Source organism: Bactrocera latifrons, unplaced genomic scaffold (genome assembly GCF_001853355.1).
Source record: "Bactrocera latifrons isolate USDA-ARS-PBARC rearing strain unplaced genomic scaffold, ASM185335v1 scaffold_189, whole genome shotgun sequence".
NCBI lineage: Eukaryota > Metazoa > Arthropoda > Insecta > Diptera > Tephritidae > Bactrocera > Bactrocera latifrons.
In genome coordinates this window covers 549,270-566,251 of record NW_017535396.1, presented here as the reverse complement: position 1 = coordinate 566,251, position 16,982 = coordinate 549,270, and the positions used below count along the sequence as shown (strand labels likewise).

The following is a 16,982-nucleotide window of genomic DNA, read 5'->3' as shown; positions in this document are numbered from 1 at the left end:
CCTCATCGCTTGATATTGCAACCACTTGTTTCTGTAATTTTCACTTTGTAGCAAATAGTTTCTATGAAAAAGTTTTTTTTCAATTCAAAATTTTATATGAAATGTCAGCAATGAAATACGGCTTTCGGGCGAAAAATCAATTSGAGAAAAAAACTCTATTATTCTAAATAAGAATTGTTGACAAAAACAAAACTCAATAAAAAAAAAATATATAGAAAAAGAATAAACCTACGAAACAACACAATACAAATATATAAGAATAATAAAATAAAAAAATTGAATAAAACGCGGGGAGAAACATGAATAAAATTCTGCCTTGGGAACATTTCGAAAGTTTGTACAAAGTATAGTATCCGTTTCATATTGCAAATCTTTGTTGCTCACCTTTAAAACATAACACAAACTACTTCACCAGTAATATTTTATTAATGCTTATTMTTTCACAGGAATTGATCGGCCAGAATAGCAACGATAGTTCTAGTGGCGGCGGGCACAGCGGCATGGGTTCGGGGCCACCGGGCACACCCAATTCACAGCAGGTAATGCGTCCCACACCTTCACCAACAGGCTCTTCAGGTTCGCGTTCAATGTCACCAGCAGTGGGTAAGTGKAAAACGGAAGACATAGAAAAATCTCAAATAGTCATATKTACATGTCAACGTTACTAATGAAAACTTTTCTCTTCTTATTGTGTAGCACAAAATCATCCAATTTCACGACCTTCTAGTAATCAATCAAGTAGTGGTCCTATGCAACAGCCTGGCGCTTCTGGACCTCCACCACCCCCGCCCCATATGCAAGCGGCGCAAGGTGGCGGTGGTCCACAGCAACAACAACAGCAGCAGCAAATGTCTGCACAATCGCAATCTCAGCAACAGCCTATCGGGGGACCTGGTGGTGTGCACAGCTCACCATCTGGTGTTGGTGGCTCGCAACAACAAGTTGGTGGTCTACCGCCAGGTGGTCCTGGAGCTCCTACAGGTCCACAACAACAACAACTTCCGCCAAATCAAAGCTTGAACAGTATGTCAACACCACCTCCACAAGGGGCMAGTGGTGGTGCGGGMGGTTATCCACCACCACCACATATGCATGGTGTCTATAAAATGGGTGGTCCAGGACAGAGTCCGGGACCAGGACCGCAAGGTTTACCGACTGGCTACCCGCCTCCACAACAGTCCCAACAATATTCTCAAGGTAAGCAATAAAAAAGTTTTGGAATATATATTATTGATTATAGATTTCATTTGATTACGAAAACTTATTAATATTGTTTATCGCCTCTCTAACCACTTTAACRATAGGATCTTACCCGCCTCGTCCGCAATACACACCCAGCGGTTACGCGCCCTCTCAACCGCCTTCAAATCAACCAACCTCCGCCAATAGTATGCCTCCCGGTGGCGGTCCTCAATATCCAGGTCGGCCAATGCCAAATCATACTGGTTCCGGTGGTCCACATGCGCAGTATCCACCCTATCAGAATTGGGTKCCACCATCACCACAAGGTGGTCCCGGAGGAGGCGGCTCACCAGGCGGTGCCGGTGCTGCCGGTATGGGCAATCATATACAAGGCAAAGGAACACCTCCACCCGGCGGTCCCCCACAGCCACCCGGAGGCGGCTCACCGCGCCCACTTAACTATTTGAAACAGCATTTACAACATAAGGGCGGCTATGGCAGCGGTCCAGCGCCGCAGCAGGGCTATGGTAATGGGCCGGGCATGCATCCGGGTATGCCAATGGGACCACCTCACCACATGGGACCGCCACACGGACCTACAAATATGGGCCCACCAACAAGTACGCCGCCACAATCGATGGGTGGAGTTGGTCCTATTGGTAGTATGGTGGGTGTGAGCGGTAATATTGGTAGCGGAGTAGTGTTGTCCGGTGACGGCGAACACATTTCACAGGATAACGGCATTAGTTCGTCGGGTTCATCTACAGCATCGGGACCCCATCCGGTCACATCAGTGGTGACAACTGGGCCAGATGGCACTCCCATAGACGAAGTTAGCCAACAAAGTACGCTATCAAATGCTTCAGCAGGTGAGCGAAGTCACAGGAGAAAGTGCATGAATTCAATATAATCAAAATAACTATTTCAAATAATTGTAATTGTTAATCAAATGATTATTGCAATTTACAGCTTCTGGTGAAGATCCACAATGCACAACACCAAAATCTCGTAAAAACGATCCATATAGCCAAAGCCATTTAGCGCCACCAAGCACATCGCCGGTTGGCCATCCCGGACATCCAGTTGGGCCCAGTGAAGAATATGAAATGAATTCACCCCCGAATTGGACGCGACCACCAGTAAGTCCTGTAAGTTGCTGCCTACTTTAAGAATCAAACAATTTCTAACGGTATTTCGTATTAATTATTTACAGCAAGTTTTCAATAGCCATGGACCGCCACAAGAGACTTTTCGTACATCGTCTACGAAAAAATCCGATAGCCTATGCAAACTATACGAAATGGATGATAATCCGGAGAGACGAAGTTGGCTTGATAAGCTGCGTGCGTTCATGGAAGAGCGACGCACACCCATCACCGCCTGTCCAACAATATCGAAACAACCGCTCGATTTATATAGGTTATATATTTATGTAAAAGAACGTGGAGGATTCGTCGAGGTATGCAAGGTGCCGTAGTAATTCCTTTTACTAACTTCTTTTTAGATTCACTACCATTACTACCTTCTAGTAGTACTACCAAATAGCAAAACTACCCACCACCACTAGTACCACTATTACTGTTTTGTACAACAACCCACAAAATTAGCATCTGTTAAATACTCTAAACTATTACTAAAAACGAAAATAATGCATTGTGGCAAATAATCACCAACACTTAGCTCTTTGCGAACTATTAGCATATAATGATCATATCCCAGCAATCATTGCCATCAACWTCAACAGTCCCCCCATTGCATTAGTCAAGTGTATTGTCATTGTAATACTTAAAAAAAAACACATTCCTCCATATGGACTATTAGACTAAAAAATGTCAGCCCATACATTACAAGATTTAGAATATTACATACAACCTCAAATATAAAGAATAATGAACAGAGGCCTGGGCTTAAGGTGTACATATTATCTTTCTCTTTTTTTATATACTTTTGGATACGCATGATTTTAAGCCTAAACTTAAAAAATTCTTGTTCCAAATTTTAGTCTTTGCTTAACAGCCTAGAGAGTGCATGCAGACTATCTAGCTTTCTTTTCTTTTTGCTAAATTATATGTCGATGTGTGTAAGTAAATGTTTTGCAGAATTTTTGATACACATACTTCTTCATTTGCTTCTTTTATTTACAATTTATGAATCTTCATCTAATTAGTATTTAAAACGTTCGGTTTATATGATAGTAAATATTTTATCAATTTTATGTTTCTACTTTTCATATTGCTTTAATATATATTTTTTTTAGAACCACATTGCTTTTCAGTGAAGTGTCATAACACGTAAAAAAATTCACACTATGCATCTCTCAAATCAACATTATAAGCCATCCACAAATCCCTTTTCCTTCCTACTTAGTGTTGTAAAAAACTGATTAGTGTTGATTGATTTCCTTTCCCATGGTATGTAAGTTCTAGATGTGTATAAGAGATTAGTGTTGATTGATTTCCTTTCCCATGGTATGTAAGTAGCAGTGATATTATTTTATGCATTCCATTAAAATTTCTGAATCTCCGTGTAGCTTTCTCCATATATTTTATTATTTTCTACTCTTATGTATTTTCCAATATACCTTTTTTCGAACTATCTTACTAAAAACATATATTTTAAGTTATAATGATTATAGAAAATATATTTTAAAAAGAGAAGCAACTGTTTGTGTCAATGATCTATCATTGCTTGCTTGCAATTCTTTTTTTAAATCAATTTTAAATTTACGTTTGTTATATAATATTATATATTTCATATAGGTTATATTTTCAATTATACTAACTATATATTTCTCCTTTGTTCTATAAACAAAAACTTCAACTTGCTATGTTACGTTTCGGCAAATACTAAAACAAATAACACAAAAGGTTACGAAAAGTAAAACATGGAAAGATATTGCCGGTTTATTGGGCATAGGTGCCAGCAGTAGTGCTGCTTACACCCTCCGCAAACACTACACAAARAATTTGTTGACCTTCGAGTGTCACTTCGATCGAGGCGACATAGACCCGTTACCCATTATTCAGCAAGTGGAAGCCGGTACAAAAAAGAAATCGACCAAAGCCGCTTCTGTACCATCGCCAGGTAAGAGAGTGAACATTTTAGRATACTTATGTAAACTGAAGAGTAGGATATAATTTATTAAAGCAAAATATTTATGAACAAATAGAAATATAAGAAATTTAGAAATAGTTTTCAATTTCATTAATTTTACCGTTGTGCATTGTTTTAATTATAAATTTATCAATATTTTTCTTTAAAAAAAAACACAAATGAAAAAATTGGCGGTGCAATTGCGCTTGAAAATACAAATACATCAACAATGTCAGCAGGTTCCTCAAATTCCCAAGATTCATTCCCTGCACCGGGCGCTGCCGCCAATGCAACGATTGATGGTTATCCAGGTTATCCGAGTGGTTATCCCGTCACAGCAGGGCCACAGCCAGACTATGGTGCGGGTGGTGGTCAAATGCAACGACCACCCTCACAAAGCAACGCACAAACCCCACATGCAGGTAAATACAAACAAACAATTTAATTTTTCGTGAATATTTAAGACCGTAAACAGCAAATACGCAGTAAATTTTTGCACCACAGTTTTTTATACAAGTATCAGTTATAACTACCACGTCATAAACAATAACAAAAAAAAATTGTAACTAACTTTTCATTTTCCAACAAAAAGTACAATCAACACGGGTCAAACTTAAATCGATTTCAATTAGCTATTTAAGACAACAAGCGCAAGCAATCCTTTAGTTCATGTTAAGCGTTTATAATTTATTTCTTTTATATATTTTGTGGCAAAACTAAAAACCAAAGTTGACCGATTTTTTCTTTAATTTTTTATTCTTATTTTGCAAATCTCTAAAAACTTTCCTACTCATCACCAATCACCAATCATCAAAATCATCGTCACATCACCAAACCCACCATCACAATGAACAACATCTTTTTTTCTTTGAATACCATCCACATAAACACCTGCAACAACGAAAAAACAATAACCAAACCAAAATCATTGAATCATCACAACAATTCATCTCCATCACGCATCCATAGGTAATACTCAAACAGCAGCAGTTGGTGATAATATTAGTGTGAGCAATCCTTTTGACGATCCGGTTGTGGGTGGCGGTGGTAGTGGCAATAGTAGCGTCAGCAATGCGCCACCGCCGCCCCGTGCCTCCCCTTATCAACAGGGCGTTGGCAATGCTTACACGCCGGTGTCTAGAACGCCAGGTATTAATTTTTTCGATTATTTTTTCATTTTCTTGTGTAGTTTTCTAAAATTAGTTGCTTTTTGTTTTGCATTGTCCTTCTGTTGGAAAATAATTTTGATTATATTATACAACACATTACAATATACACTCTCTACGAATTACTTTCATAATTTTGTATATAACTATTTTTTGTGTTTTTCCTTCAACTTCATATCATTCTTGTTGGTCTCTTCAAAAAATATTATTTTATTTTCTTCTTATATTATATATCTCTGTTATAATATTAACCATTTATTATAATTGATACATGCATACCTAATGGCTTTTAGAAATGTTTCAAGAGTCGATATACACGTATATATATGTATATGCATATAACAACCACCACAAAACGTTTAGATTACTTTATTATTAGAAATATCACAAATGAAAGAGAGAAAAACTGATTTCAAAAATTAAATTGTTAAAAAGGATTTTTCCATAAATAGTTTCAATATTGCATGTCTCCCCCTCAAAAAAAAAAAAGAATTAATAAAGGAAGAAAAGACATTAACATCGGTATCAACGAAGCTTTAATATTTTCCTGGGTTTTGATCAGTTTTCATGGCAGCAATTTGAAATGGTGATTCGATATCGGCGGTTCCGAAAAATGTACAGAAAAGGACTTCAAATCGATATCTCAAAATTTATTGGACTAGTTGGTATATTCAGACAGACAGACGGACATGGCTAAATCGACTCAGCTCATCACGCTAATCATTTATTTACTATATATACCTTATAGGGATTCGGACGTTTCTTTCTGGCTTTAACAAATTTCGTGTCAAACTTAATATGTATTAYATCATGTTCAGGGTATAAATATATATATGCTATACATAACAAGTATATATATATATATATGTGTGTGTTCACTATAGATATTGAAGCAAATCCACAACTCTCATATTTTTTTATATTAAATTACAACTAACTCTCATTAATATTCCATTAAAACTAAATAACATACTGCAACGTATAAATCGGACTAATAATTTATTAATTAGATTAATACAACTAGAGTAAACAAACCATATGCATTTATAAGTGTTCCTTAGACGGATTATTTATCACTCTATGTTTTCATATATTCTTTAATTGCACTTACATTTTCTCTTAAGCCATGTCCTATATTATATTATTATATACATATAATTGAAAATTTGTACTATGTCCAAAAATCTCCAGTGTATACCGCTTATTTACTTTTATTACAAATAATTTCCTTATTTTTCATCTTATTCACAGGTTCCCCATATCCGGGTCAACCGGGTGCTTACGGTCAATATGGTTCAAGTGATCAATACAATGCCACTGGTCCACCGGGCCAGTTTGGTCAGAGCCAAGGACCACAATTTCCACCACAAAATCGGAACATGTACCCTCCTTATGGACCAGAGGGGGAAGCGTGAGTGCTATTTTCTCTACTTCTCCATACATTGATACCTAGTAGCCCATATCTTGTTAACTACATAACAGATCAGTTATTACAAAAGTATTGTTTTCTGACACATTATCCAGCATACCAAAACTGGCTAATTAATTATTAGAATTTAACTGATTGTTCCGTATTATATGTATTGATATCGTTTCCCACTTTCTACGATTTAGTCCTCCACCTGGTGCAAATCAATATGGCCCTTATGGTAATCGTTCGTATAGCCAACCGCCACCGGGTAGCTCTCAAACACCTACACCACCTGGTTCGGCGGTAGGTGGAACTGCTGGTCCACCGACTAGTGGTCCGCAAGCGCCAGGCGGCGGTTATCCACCAGTTGCTCCAACTCAACAGGATTATTATAGGCCGCCCGATCAGGTGCGTTACGAAGTTTTTCTTGATATCAAAACGTTTTTTTATTTATTTTACATTTACTTTATTTTCACTTTAGACGCCGCAACCACGACGACATCCGGATTTTGTGAAAGATTCACAACCCTATCCAGGTTATAACACCAGACCTCAATTATACGGTAAGTATACATTTCTACTGAGCTGTCAATACGCTTATTATAAATCGTAACTGATTTTATTTATATATTATAATAAATAGGGGGTTGGAGCGGTTCAACTCAATACCGTGGGCAATATCCTTCTGCACCCTCGCCACAAGGTTGGGGTAGTGCACCACCACGCACAGCCGCACCGCCGGGTGGCGGTCCACTAGGGCCTCCAAATCAACAGTCATCGGCCGCCGTGCAATGGGAGCAGCATCGTTATGTCCCCCAACAGCCTCCACCTCCCCCACAACAGCAGCCCCCATACCAACAACAAGGTCAGCAGCAACAGCCGCCGCCACCACAGTGGGCACAAATGGCAGGCACTGCACAGCCACCACCCCAAGCGAGCGCACCTGGCACAGTTTTGCGGCCATCTAGCGGAGGTCCACAGCAGCCACCTCAACAACGGCCCGGTATGCCACCACCACCCGCCCAGCAACTGCCTGTTGGCCCGACGTCCAGTCAAAACATGACAAAGCCACCTTTTGTGATGCCAGCGCCACCTCAAGTTGGAGGCACAGGCTCTCCTACTTGCGGTCCACCACCATCCATAGCACCACCCAGCACAGTTAATGCGATGCCATCAGTTATGGGTGCGCCTGTTGCTAGTGTATCCAAGCCACAGGTGTCCGCCGTAAACGCGGTATCACAAGTCGGCTCTCCCGGCCTACCACAATTACCAGCACAACAGCAGCCCCTACAAGTTCAGCCACAGCAACAGTTTCCAACTCCTGCCGGCACCCAAATCATTAAAAAGGAGATAATTTTTCCGACGGATAGCGTTGAAGCCACCACACCCGTGTTGTATAGACGCAAACGTTTGACTAAAACCGATGTTTGTCCGGTGGATCCATGGCGAATATTTATGGCAATGCGCTCCGGTCTATTAACTGAGTGCACCTGGGCGTTGGATGTATTAAATGTGTTGCTCTTCGATGACACAACGGTACAGTACTTTGGGCTGGCGCACTTGCCTGGCCTGTTAACTCTCCTKTTGGAGCACTTCCAAAAGAATCTCGCAGAGATGTTCAACGATAGCGACACGGACGTTGATCATCATAGGGGCGGAAGTCGAAATGCACGTGTAGTACAAATCTACAACCGCAAACAAAAACAACAACAACATGGCGTCAACGAAGCCGTCGAGTGTAACAACGAATACGACAAATACAAGTCGTTTCAAATGCCAATAGTCGATGATGACGATGAAGATGAGGGCATTGATTTAGGTCAGATACGTGTGCTACCGAATCCTGAAGAGAGAATAATGTTGCTTTCGCACACACCCAACTACACAATGATGTCGCGTAAGGGCTTGCCAGTACGTCTACAACCGTCGGAAGATGATATTTTCGTATCGAACAGACAGAAGGACTGGGACTCTGAGGAGGAACCCATCTATGAGCAGACAAATGTGACTGAACCCACTGGTTGGAGTTGGACGTATGGTTTTGCGGATCGCAATACCAAAGATGGCATTATCGACGTGTTCAAGTCGGAAATTATAAACATTCCATTCGCACGTTTCATACGTGGCAGCAACGAAAAAAGCTGTAGTAGCAGTAAAGGTGCGACCAAGTCGTCAATGAAAACTAATGCAGAAGATGCGAATAATGCTGGAACCTGCGAAGCAAGCAGTAAAATTGTGAAAAACGAGCAAATGGAAGATGGAAGTTGTGCGGAGGATAGTAGAGTGGAGCATGCGTTTAACAAAAAGCGACGATTATTCAACAACAGCAACAGTAATAACAGCAGCAAACACGGTGGCTGCGATGGTAGCGGTGCAAAGAGATCTAAATTGAATGAGGATGAAATTGCATTTGCGCAGCCTGGTCTCATYAAAAAGGAACCCACAGAYGCTGCTCTCGTAGAGAATTCATCAACAGCAACTGATAGCGACTGCCGCGAGGTCGATATGGAAATTGAGTTACTGCCCCAACAACGACTAGGTCATTGCGGCGGTGTTAGCGTGCCGAAAAACTTTGATCCAATATCGACAGTGCGAGATGCAGCACAGGTGTTGCAGCGACGGCGTGCATCCACAGTAGAAGAAGAGTGCTATACACGTGACGAAGCCAGTCTTTACCTGGTTAGTGAGTGTCAAGATGCGCTGGCGCGTCGCTGTATCTGTCTGTCAAACATTTTCCGCAACCTGACATTTGTGCCCGGCAACGAAACTCTCTTAGCTAAATCGCGCCGCTTCCTCGCTATCCTTGGTCGCTTGCTGCTGCTCAACCACGAACACTTACAGCGAACGCCAAAGACGCGTAATTATGATCGCGAGGAGGACACTGATTTTTCAGACTCGTGCAGTTCACTACAGGGAGAACGCGAATGGTGGTGGGATTATCTAGTTCACATACGCGAAAATATGCTCGTCGCGTTGGCGAATATAGCCGGCCATTTAGAATTGTCACGCTACGATGAGCTTATCGCACGGCCACTGATCGACGGTCTCCTGCATTGGGCTGTGTGTCCAAGTGCGCATGGTCAAGATCCATTCCCATCTTGTGGTCCAAATTCTGCGCTTTCGCCGCAACGGCTAGCGCTCGAAGCACTCTGTAAACTTTGCGTTACAGATGCCAATGTCGATCTCGTTATAGCGACACCACCGCATTCAAGGCTGGAAAAGTTATGCGCCGTGTTGACACGTCACCTGTGTCGTAATGAAGATCAAGTATTGCGGGAGTTTTCCGTTAATCTGCTGCATTATTTAGCCGCTGCGGATAGTGCCATGGCACGAACAGTGGCGTTACAATCTCCTTGTATCTCATATCTTGTGGCATTCATCGAACAAGCAGAGCAAACAGCTTTAGGCGTGGCCAACCAGCACGGAATCAACTATCTGCGCGAAAATCCCGACTCGATGGGAACTAGTTTGGACATGCTACGACGTGCTGCCGGCACGTTACTACATCTGGCCAAACATCCGGACAACCGATCGCTATTCATGCACCAAGAACAACGTCTGCTCGGTTTGGTGATGTCAAATATACTCGACCAACAGGTAGCACTGATTATATCCCGTGTATTATTTCAAGTGTCGCGTGGCACTGGTGTAGGGGGACCGTCGATGATGCCGTCACTGGAATATCGCTTCCAACAACGGCAAACTGAGGAGAAAATCACCGTAAGCGAAAAGCACAACGCTTCCGGTAGTAATGGCAGCAATGATGTAARAGTGGAAAATAAAGTGGAAACAACATCGACTGCCGCTTCAGTACCAACAAATCCGCCACAATCCGTGGCAAATACGGCAACAGCACACTCCACACCTCATGTAGTAATAAGCGATGTTAAAAGTGAAGAACTACCAGCAACTGCCAACGACTTGAACGATGCCAGCACCATCAACGCAAATGGCAACAACAGCACCAGCAGTGCGAGCAACCACAACACCAGCGACAATAGTAATGATCCAGCATTCACGCACAAGTTGCCAGCAGCAGCATCTACGCCTACAGTGATGAGCAAGTCTCAAAACGCTTGTGCCACTGTCGATGATAATAGTAACAGCAGTAACGCTCTGGCGCCCGCAGCGGCTTTGTTGAACGATGTCAGCAATAGCAGTACCAACAGCAACAGCTGCGGCACGGTAAGCAGTAAYAGCAATAGTAACAGTATAAGCAGCGGCAACAACAACACCAACAGCAATATGCACATAAAAAATGCGATTGAGAACGCCAACGTGAATGCACTAGGAGCGATGACTCCTATGCTGGCCAGCAGTGAAGCGAGTCATTTGCAGCCGAATCTGCTGAGCAGTAACGGCAGTGGTAAGAATGTGATCAGCGCACCTATTCCCACTATTAATGCAGCACCATTGACCAATACCAGCAACAACAATGGCAATGGGACGGAGAGTCGAACCAATGCGCAGCCATCTGCAGCGTTAACGGGTGCGCCGACGCGATCCCCACCTCCGCCACCACCACCAACGGCAAACGCAGCAGCAGCCGCGGCACCATCCGCACCCACAGCTCCACCAGCAACTACAACAGCAGCAGTTGCGTAGTACATGACGATGTTGCCGACGTTAGCAGCTGTGCCGGCAGTGTTAGTGCAACAGCAGCAGACGCAACAAGAACACGTCCATATACATGAACAACAGCATCTTGGTATGGATCATCACCATCTACACCACCAGCAGCAACATCACTATGCCCAACTGGATGGGCGCTACCAACAGCAAACGGCGCCGCCACTACCACCACCACAAACATCTCCGCAGCCACACTATCATCTGCCGCCATACCACTATCACTGGAGCAAGCAGCAATCACCGTTGCAGCCACCAACAGCACATCCTCAACCTCATCAGCCGGAAGATGCACACTAGATGTCACTGTAAACGTGAATCGTAATTTATTACAACAGAGCAACGTAGCATTCGTAGCGAAGTAGAAAATAAGGGTATAATGGTTATAACGTATATGAACAAAGTCATGCTATAGTTCAATGCAAAATGCGGAGATGGCTTAGATGTCACAGCGACGTTTAAGTAAAAAAAAAAAACAACATTTACAACTTCTCTCCGCCTACAGATGTATATGTCTAGAGGAAATAGCAAATAAATTAAATATATACATATATATGATAACGGTGATCAACTTTGTAGATATAGTAACGTGAGTAGTATTTAGTTTGTGTAAAGAAAAGTATGTCTCACTTTTTGTATTTTTATTATTATTAATATTATTTTTGTAATATTTTAAGATACTTCTAATTTCATACCTATGCTGGGATATAGAGTTAATAGAAAGAAATGTCATACAAACATTAGACAAAAACATAAACAAATATGCATTACTAACACATGACATAAAGCGACTTAAAGCAAACTCTATGCTAATGCTAAAAGGAAGCGGAAACTGGATTCAAGAGAACCAGACGTTATAACATAATGTATACAGAACCCTTGAGATCGAATAAAATTGTAAAGGCGTTCTTGTTGGAACGCATCCAAAGCCCAACTGTAGCGGTCCTGCATATCAAAAGCGCCGCGCTTTCGTTATAAAATATTTGCAAAATTTTTAATACATATTCGAAGTTGGTTTAATGTTCGAATTATCAATTAATAGCAGCATTAATTTCGCTGARGTTGCCACACATATGTAAATAGCTCAAAATTATTGCTCTGACTCAAATCTAGTATTAAAAATCTATAATAATTGCATATTTTCGATAGGTTTCCTTTTTTCGTTTTTTTTCTGTTCATTTTAATCGTTTCTCGTTTTGAAGTGGTAAAACTGCAATTTGTATTTCGAATCATACATGTGATTGGGCGAAAAATACCTTCATATGCTATCTAGCACTGCGCACTTCCCCACAATAAAATTTTCAAATCTAAGACGCGGCATTAAGATAAAACTGCTCTAGCTAGGGAAGGAAACTAATTATATAACACAATATTTCCATTATTTATCTACAAAAATCTAAAAGTAACGGTATTAACGGTGTGCACAGAACGCTACTAGCGTTTCGTATGTCAATGAAAATAAGAAATTTAACATTGTTTTTTTTTTTTGTTTTTAATTTTTTTTATTTTGACATTGAAACTTGACATAACTTTTTACGGAATTTGTTTTTAATTTTTTTTTCTATTATTTAATTCTTTATTTTTTTTTTATTTTTTGCACGTCTTGTTTTTGTTGTAAAATGTTTGTTATTGTATACTATAAAGTAGATTAATTTATTATTTTAAATTGGCTACTTGGCGTACACGATTTTCTCTTAAACCTGTAAATATGGTTTCTAAAAATGGTTCACATCTTAATTTCGCTTACAAAYTGTCGCCCAGTCACAATCCCAACATATGAACAAGCGCACATGCCCCAACGAAATATCTTGTATGTTACAGAGAGCAAATTAAAGATTATACAAAATGTATTTCCTCGATATTGACAACCAATGCAATTTAGAAAATTAATTTCTTTCATATTTATTGATGCTATTTTAAATATATGATTCGTGTATAAATAGTGTGCATATACATATATATATATACATATATATGCAAGTATTTTTTTTTTTTTTTGCATATTAACGAGCATATGGAACTCCACACAAAATGTGTATGTAACAAAATAAAAAATAAATCTACAAAAACAATGAAAAAGAAATGCAAATGTAAAACTGTGCTTAATATGCAACATAAATGATAGGAAAAATATTAAGTTAATTTCTATAGCTATGTCTAGCTTTTAACTTATTAAATTATATAATATTGTAAAACTACTAAAAAAAATTCAACGCATAATGAGAGTAAAGGATGAAAATAAAAAAAAAACACTGCAATTTCAGCATTAAAAAAATATATCCATATACATATATAAAAAATTCTTAAAAATTAACCATAAACTAATTAATGTTAGATATGTATACAAGTAAATATATATAATTGTATATGTAGTAACGTACGTAGCTGTAAATCAATATTGCTTACAACTGATATAAATAAAACTAATATTAAATATTAATTTGATTAAACAAAACTGAAATGAAATCGGAAAMGGAAGCGTGATAGACGGTGTATAGTGTGTGGTCTAGTGCAATCAGCTTGCAAAATAAAAAATATATATATACATAAATGTGAAAATGGTAGATTGACAATTGCGGACGTGCGCTATTTGATTATATCGACACAAACTTACCASAACTTTCATTATTAGGCTTAGTATAAGCGCAATTCGTTGGAGACTTACATGTTGAATGAAAAGTGACGGTTATTTGAGGGCTTTAGCTGTTTCGTCGTTGCGTTAATGCGTCAAGTTGCTACAAACTCAGCAGCATAAATACGTTAAGGCAGGATTTAAACAAATTAAACGGCTAGCGTTAACGTTGAATTTAAGTGGGTAGATTGTTGTTGTAAATGATAACTGTCGGTGGCTTAGTTTATAATATTAAGATACATATGTACATACCATACATACAAACAAACATAGKAAGTAACAATACAAGCAAAAGAACTGTTTGATTGACTATATGAACAAGTAAAATATGAACGCATAATATGTAAGCGTCTAAGAAGCAGCAGCTAAGCAACATAAACCTATAAGTTACCGAAGTACGCGCTTAAGAAAAATAAACGAAAACAAAAAACAAAATATGATGTTACATAAAAACTGCAAATGAGAAAATAAATTAACTATGATATCAAGTAACTTATTAGTATTAATAATAAAATACAATAAAAGCATGAATGTGTTAGAATTAGCGAAAAGACTGCTGACTGCATACAGATGTTGTTGTGTCAGTAGTTCATTGTGTTAGTAATACCTATGTGGATATATACAGACAAACAAACAAACAAGTAAGAAACATGTGATTCATGTAAAAAAGAACTACAACAACAAAGGAAACAAATTATACTAATTCAACTTAATTTACTGGAACTAGAATTTGCTTACGAATGGACGCATGAGCTGACATATTTGTTGTTTAATGCACAAATGCGTGTTATATATATATATAAAAATATATATATCTATATATATATAGTGCATATAAACTTACATTAATACAAAATAATAATAACTTCAACCTAATATAAAATTATAATTTAAAATAAAAGCTGTAAATGTAATGATTTATTGTCAATTTTTTTTTTTAATAATTTATATTTTAAGTTATAATTTGTAAATGTTTAGCAGTAACATATTAACTTACATACATAAACTACATGTATTCAATTGTAATACACAATAAAATTAAATGATTAAATGCAAAATACAAAAAAAAAAAAAATCACGAATATATACAATTAAAAGTACGTTTGATTAGTTATTGAGAAAATGGCGTGTAAAATCTTAACACAATAAACTACATACTTATGTGTAAAAAAAACTAATTTTCTTACACTCAAGCGCTACAGGCATACATACCCAAATAGCCACCAAAAAAGACAACTCCCGCTATACGATACAAATGTATGTKCACCAATATAAAATTAAAACTCGAATACATTAAAATATGTACATAAATCCATATTAGTGTGTGTGTGTTGTAAATATTTGTTTTTGTATGTACAGATGGATTTATGATAGCGCGCTTCAGCCGCTGGCTGTCATTCGTTTACGGAACAAACAACGAATGAAGTCTGATCCGTTTGCTGCACGAAGAGTTAGAAGTCTATACTCGTGATTGAAACTGATCCATATTTGTATTGTTTATTGATAATTTGAAAGTAATTTTTTCTAATTAGATTTATGATTTTTGCGTTGCTTCCTTGGCGGACAATAACAACGGTTTTTGTTCGCTCGTTGAATGCAATAAATTGTTGGGGTAAAAGCTCTTCTTTCCTACAATCGTAAATATTTTTAGAATATTAAATAAATTCATTTGAAGCTTTTCTGAACAGTAAATGAGGATGTCACTGAAATATCTGCTGCTCTCTGTGCTGCACTATATTTTTTAAAAAAATATATTTTTTTTTAATTGGGATGATAATGAGAGAAAGGGAGACGTATGAAATGGATTCGTCATAATTGCGTAATATATTTTTTCATCCGGAACATTTCTGTATGGGCGTTTGGTACTCTGAATGGTAAGCAAAATTTTATTATATTTTTATTATTGACATGTGTAACAAAGTACATAAACACAATTAAAAAAAACCGATTTTGTTGTTTATTATTTAAAAAATAACATATGTTTTAGGTTTGTTAATACTTAAAGTATTTATTGAATTGAATTAAATAATTATTTATTATTTTATTTTACATTGAGTTTTGATGCTAACCGCGATRACCGACTCGCAGAAACACTACCTAAAAAGGAGTAGCATGGATGTGGTAATCTATTATAAGTCGTTTTTAATAATTAAAGAGATCAGCTGTAAAAATGTAAAATATTAAAAACGCTTRCATATAGTAATTATAAAATAAATTGAGTGTTAAAATGTTTGTATGTGCATTTTAAGAATATGTAATATAATAAATATATAAAAAAATAAGCTCTTATACATACACAGATGTACACAATATATTTTTTATTAAAACACCTATTGAATTTAATTTATAATTGCTGCAACTTGGACGAAGTGCATAGATATTTATAACTTCTTCGAATTGTTAATTGATGACTATAAAGATTGTGACGAGCATAATAAGATGCTTATGTATGTAGTTGCATAGAAATTGATAAAATGATATTATTGCATTTATATATTCGAATACGTTTATGAATATACATATGTAAATACATACAAGCRTACATGCAAAAATATATGTACTTACGAATTACCTAAACAAATATAGGCATTTGCTGTGGATGTGCCTCCTGACAAGCCACAACCAAAAGTATACAAAGCAAATTAAAAGTTAAATTGCGCATACGATGAGAAGAATATTTATAGCACTATACACAAAAATATAAAAACTAAAAAAAAAAATATTCATACACATACACATATGAGTAAGAACCAATAATTACTTTTAGTTATTTCAATATAATTGATTGATGTATTTTGCATAAATAGAATATTGTTAGTTTGTAAATCTATATGAAAAATAAATAAATTTTAAATTAGAGTATATGAAA

The 16,982-nt window shown here is 37.7% G+C and overlaps 1 protein-coding gene across 1 annotated transcript; it reads left to right on the top strand.

Annotated features, from left to right (window-relative positions):
* The first annotated feature begins 299 nt into the window (after window positions 1-299).
* Window positions 300-12,505, top strand: LOC108967448 (trithorax group protein osa). The gene is made up of 13 exons (XM_018930860.1): window positions 300-344; window positions 447-603; window positions 697-1,197; window positions 1,305-2,051; window positions 2,152-2,330; window positions 2,396-2,641; window positions 4,050-4,266; window positions 4,515-4,697; window positions 5,245-5,424; window positions 6,693-6,852; window positions 7,056-7,260; window positions 7,334-7,415; window positions 7,496-12,505. The coding sequence occupies exons 1-13, from the start codon at window positions 300-302 to the stop codon at window positions 11,455-11,457; spliced, it is 6,864 nt and encodes a 2,287-aa protein (XP_018786405.1). The 3' UTR covers window positions 11,458-12,505.
* The last annotated feature ends 4,477 nt before the right edge of the window (window positions 12,506-16,982 follow it).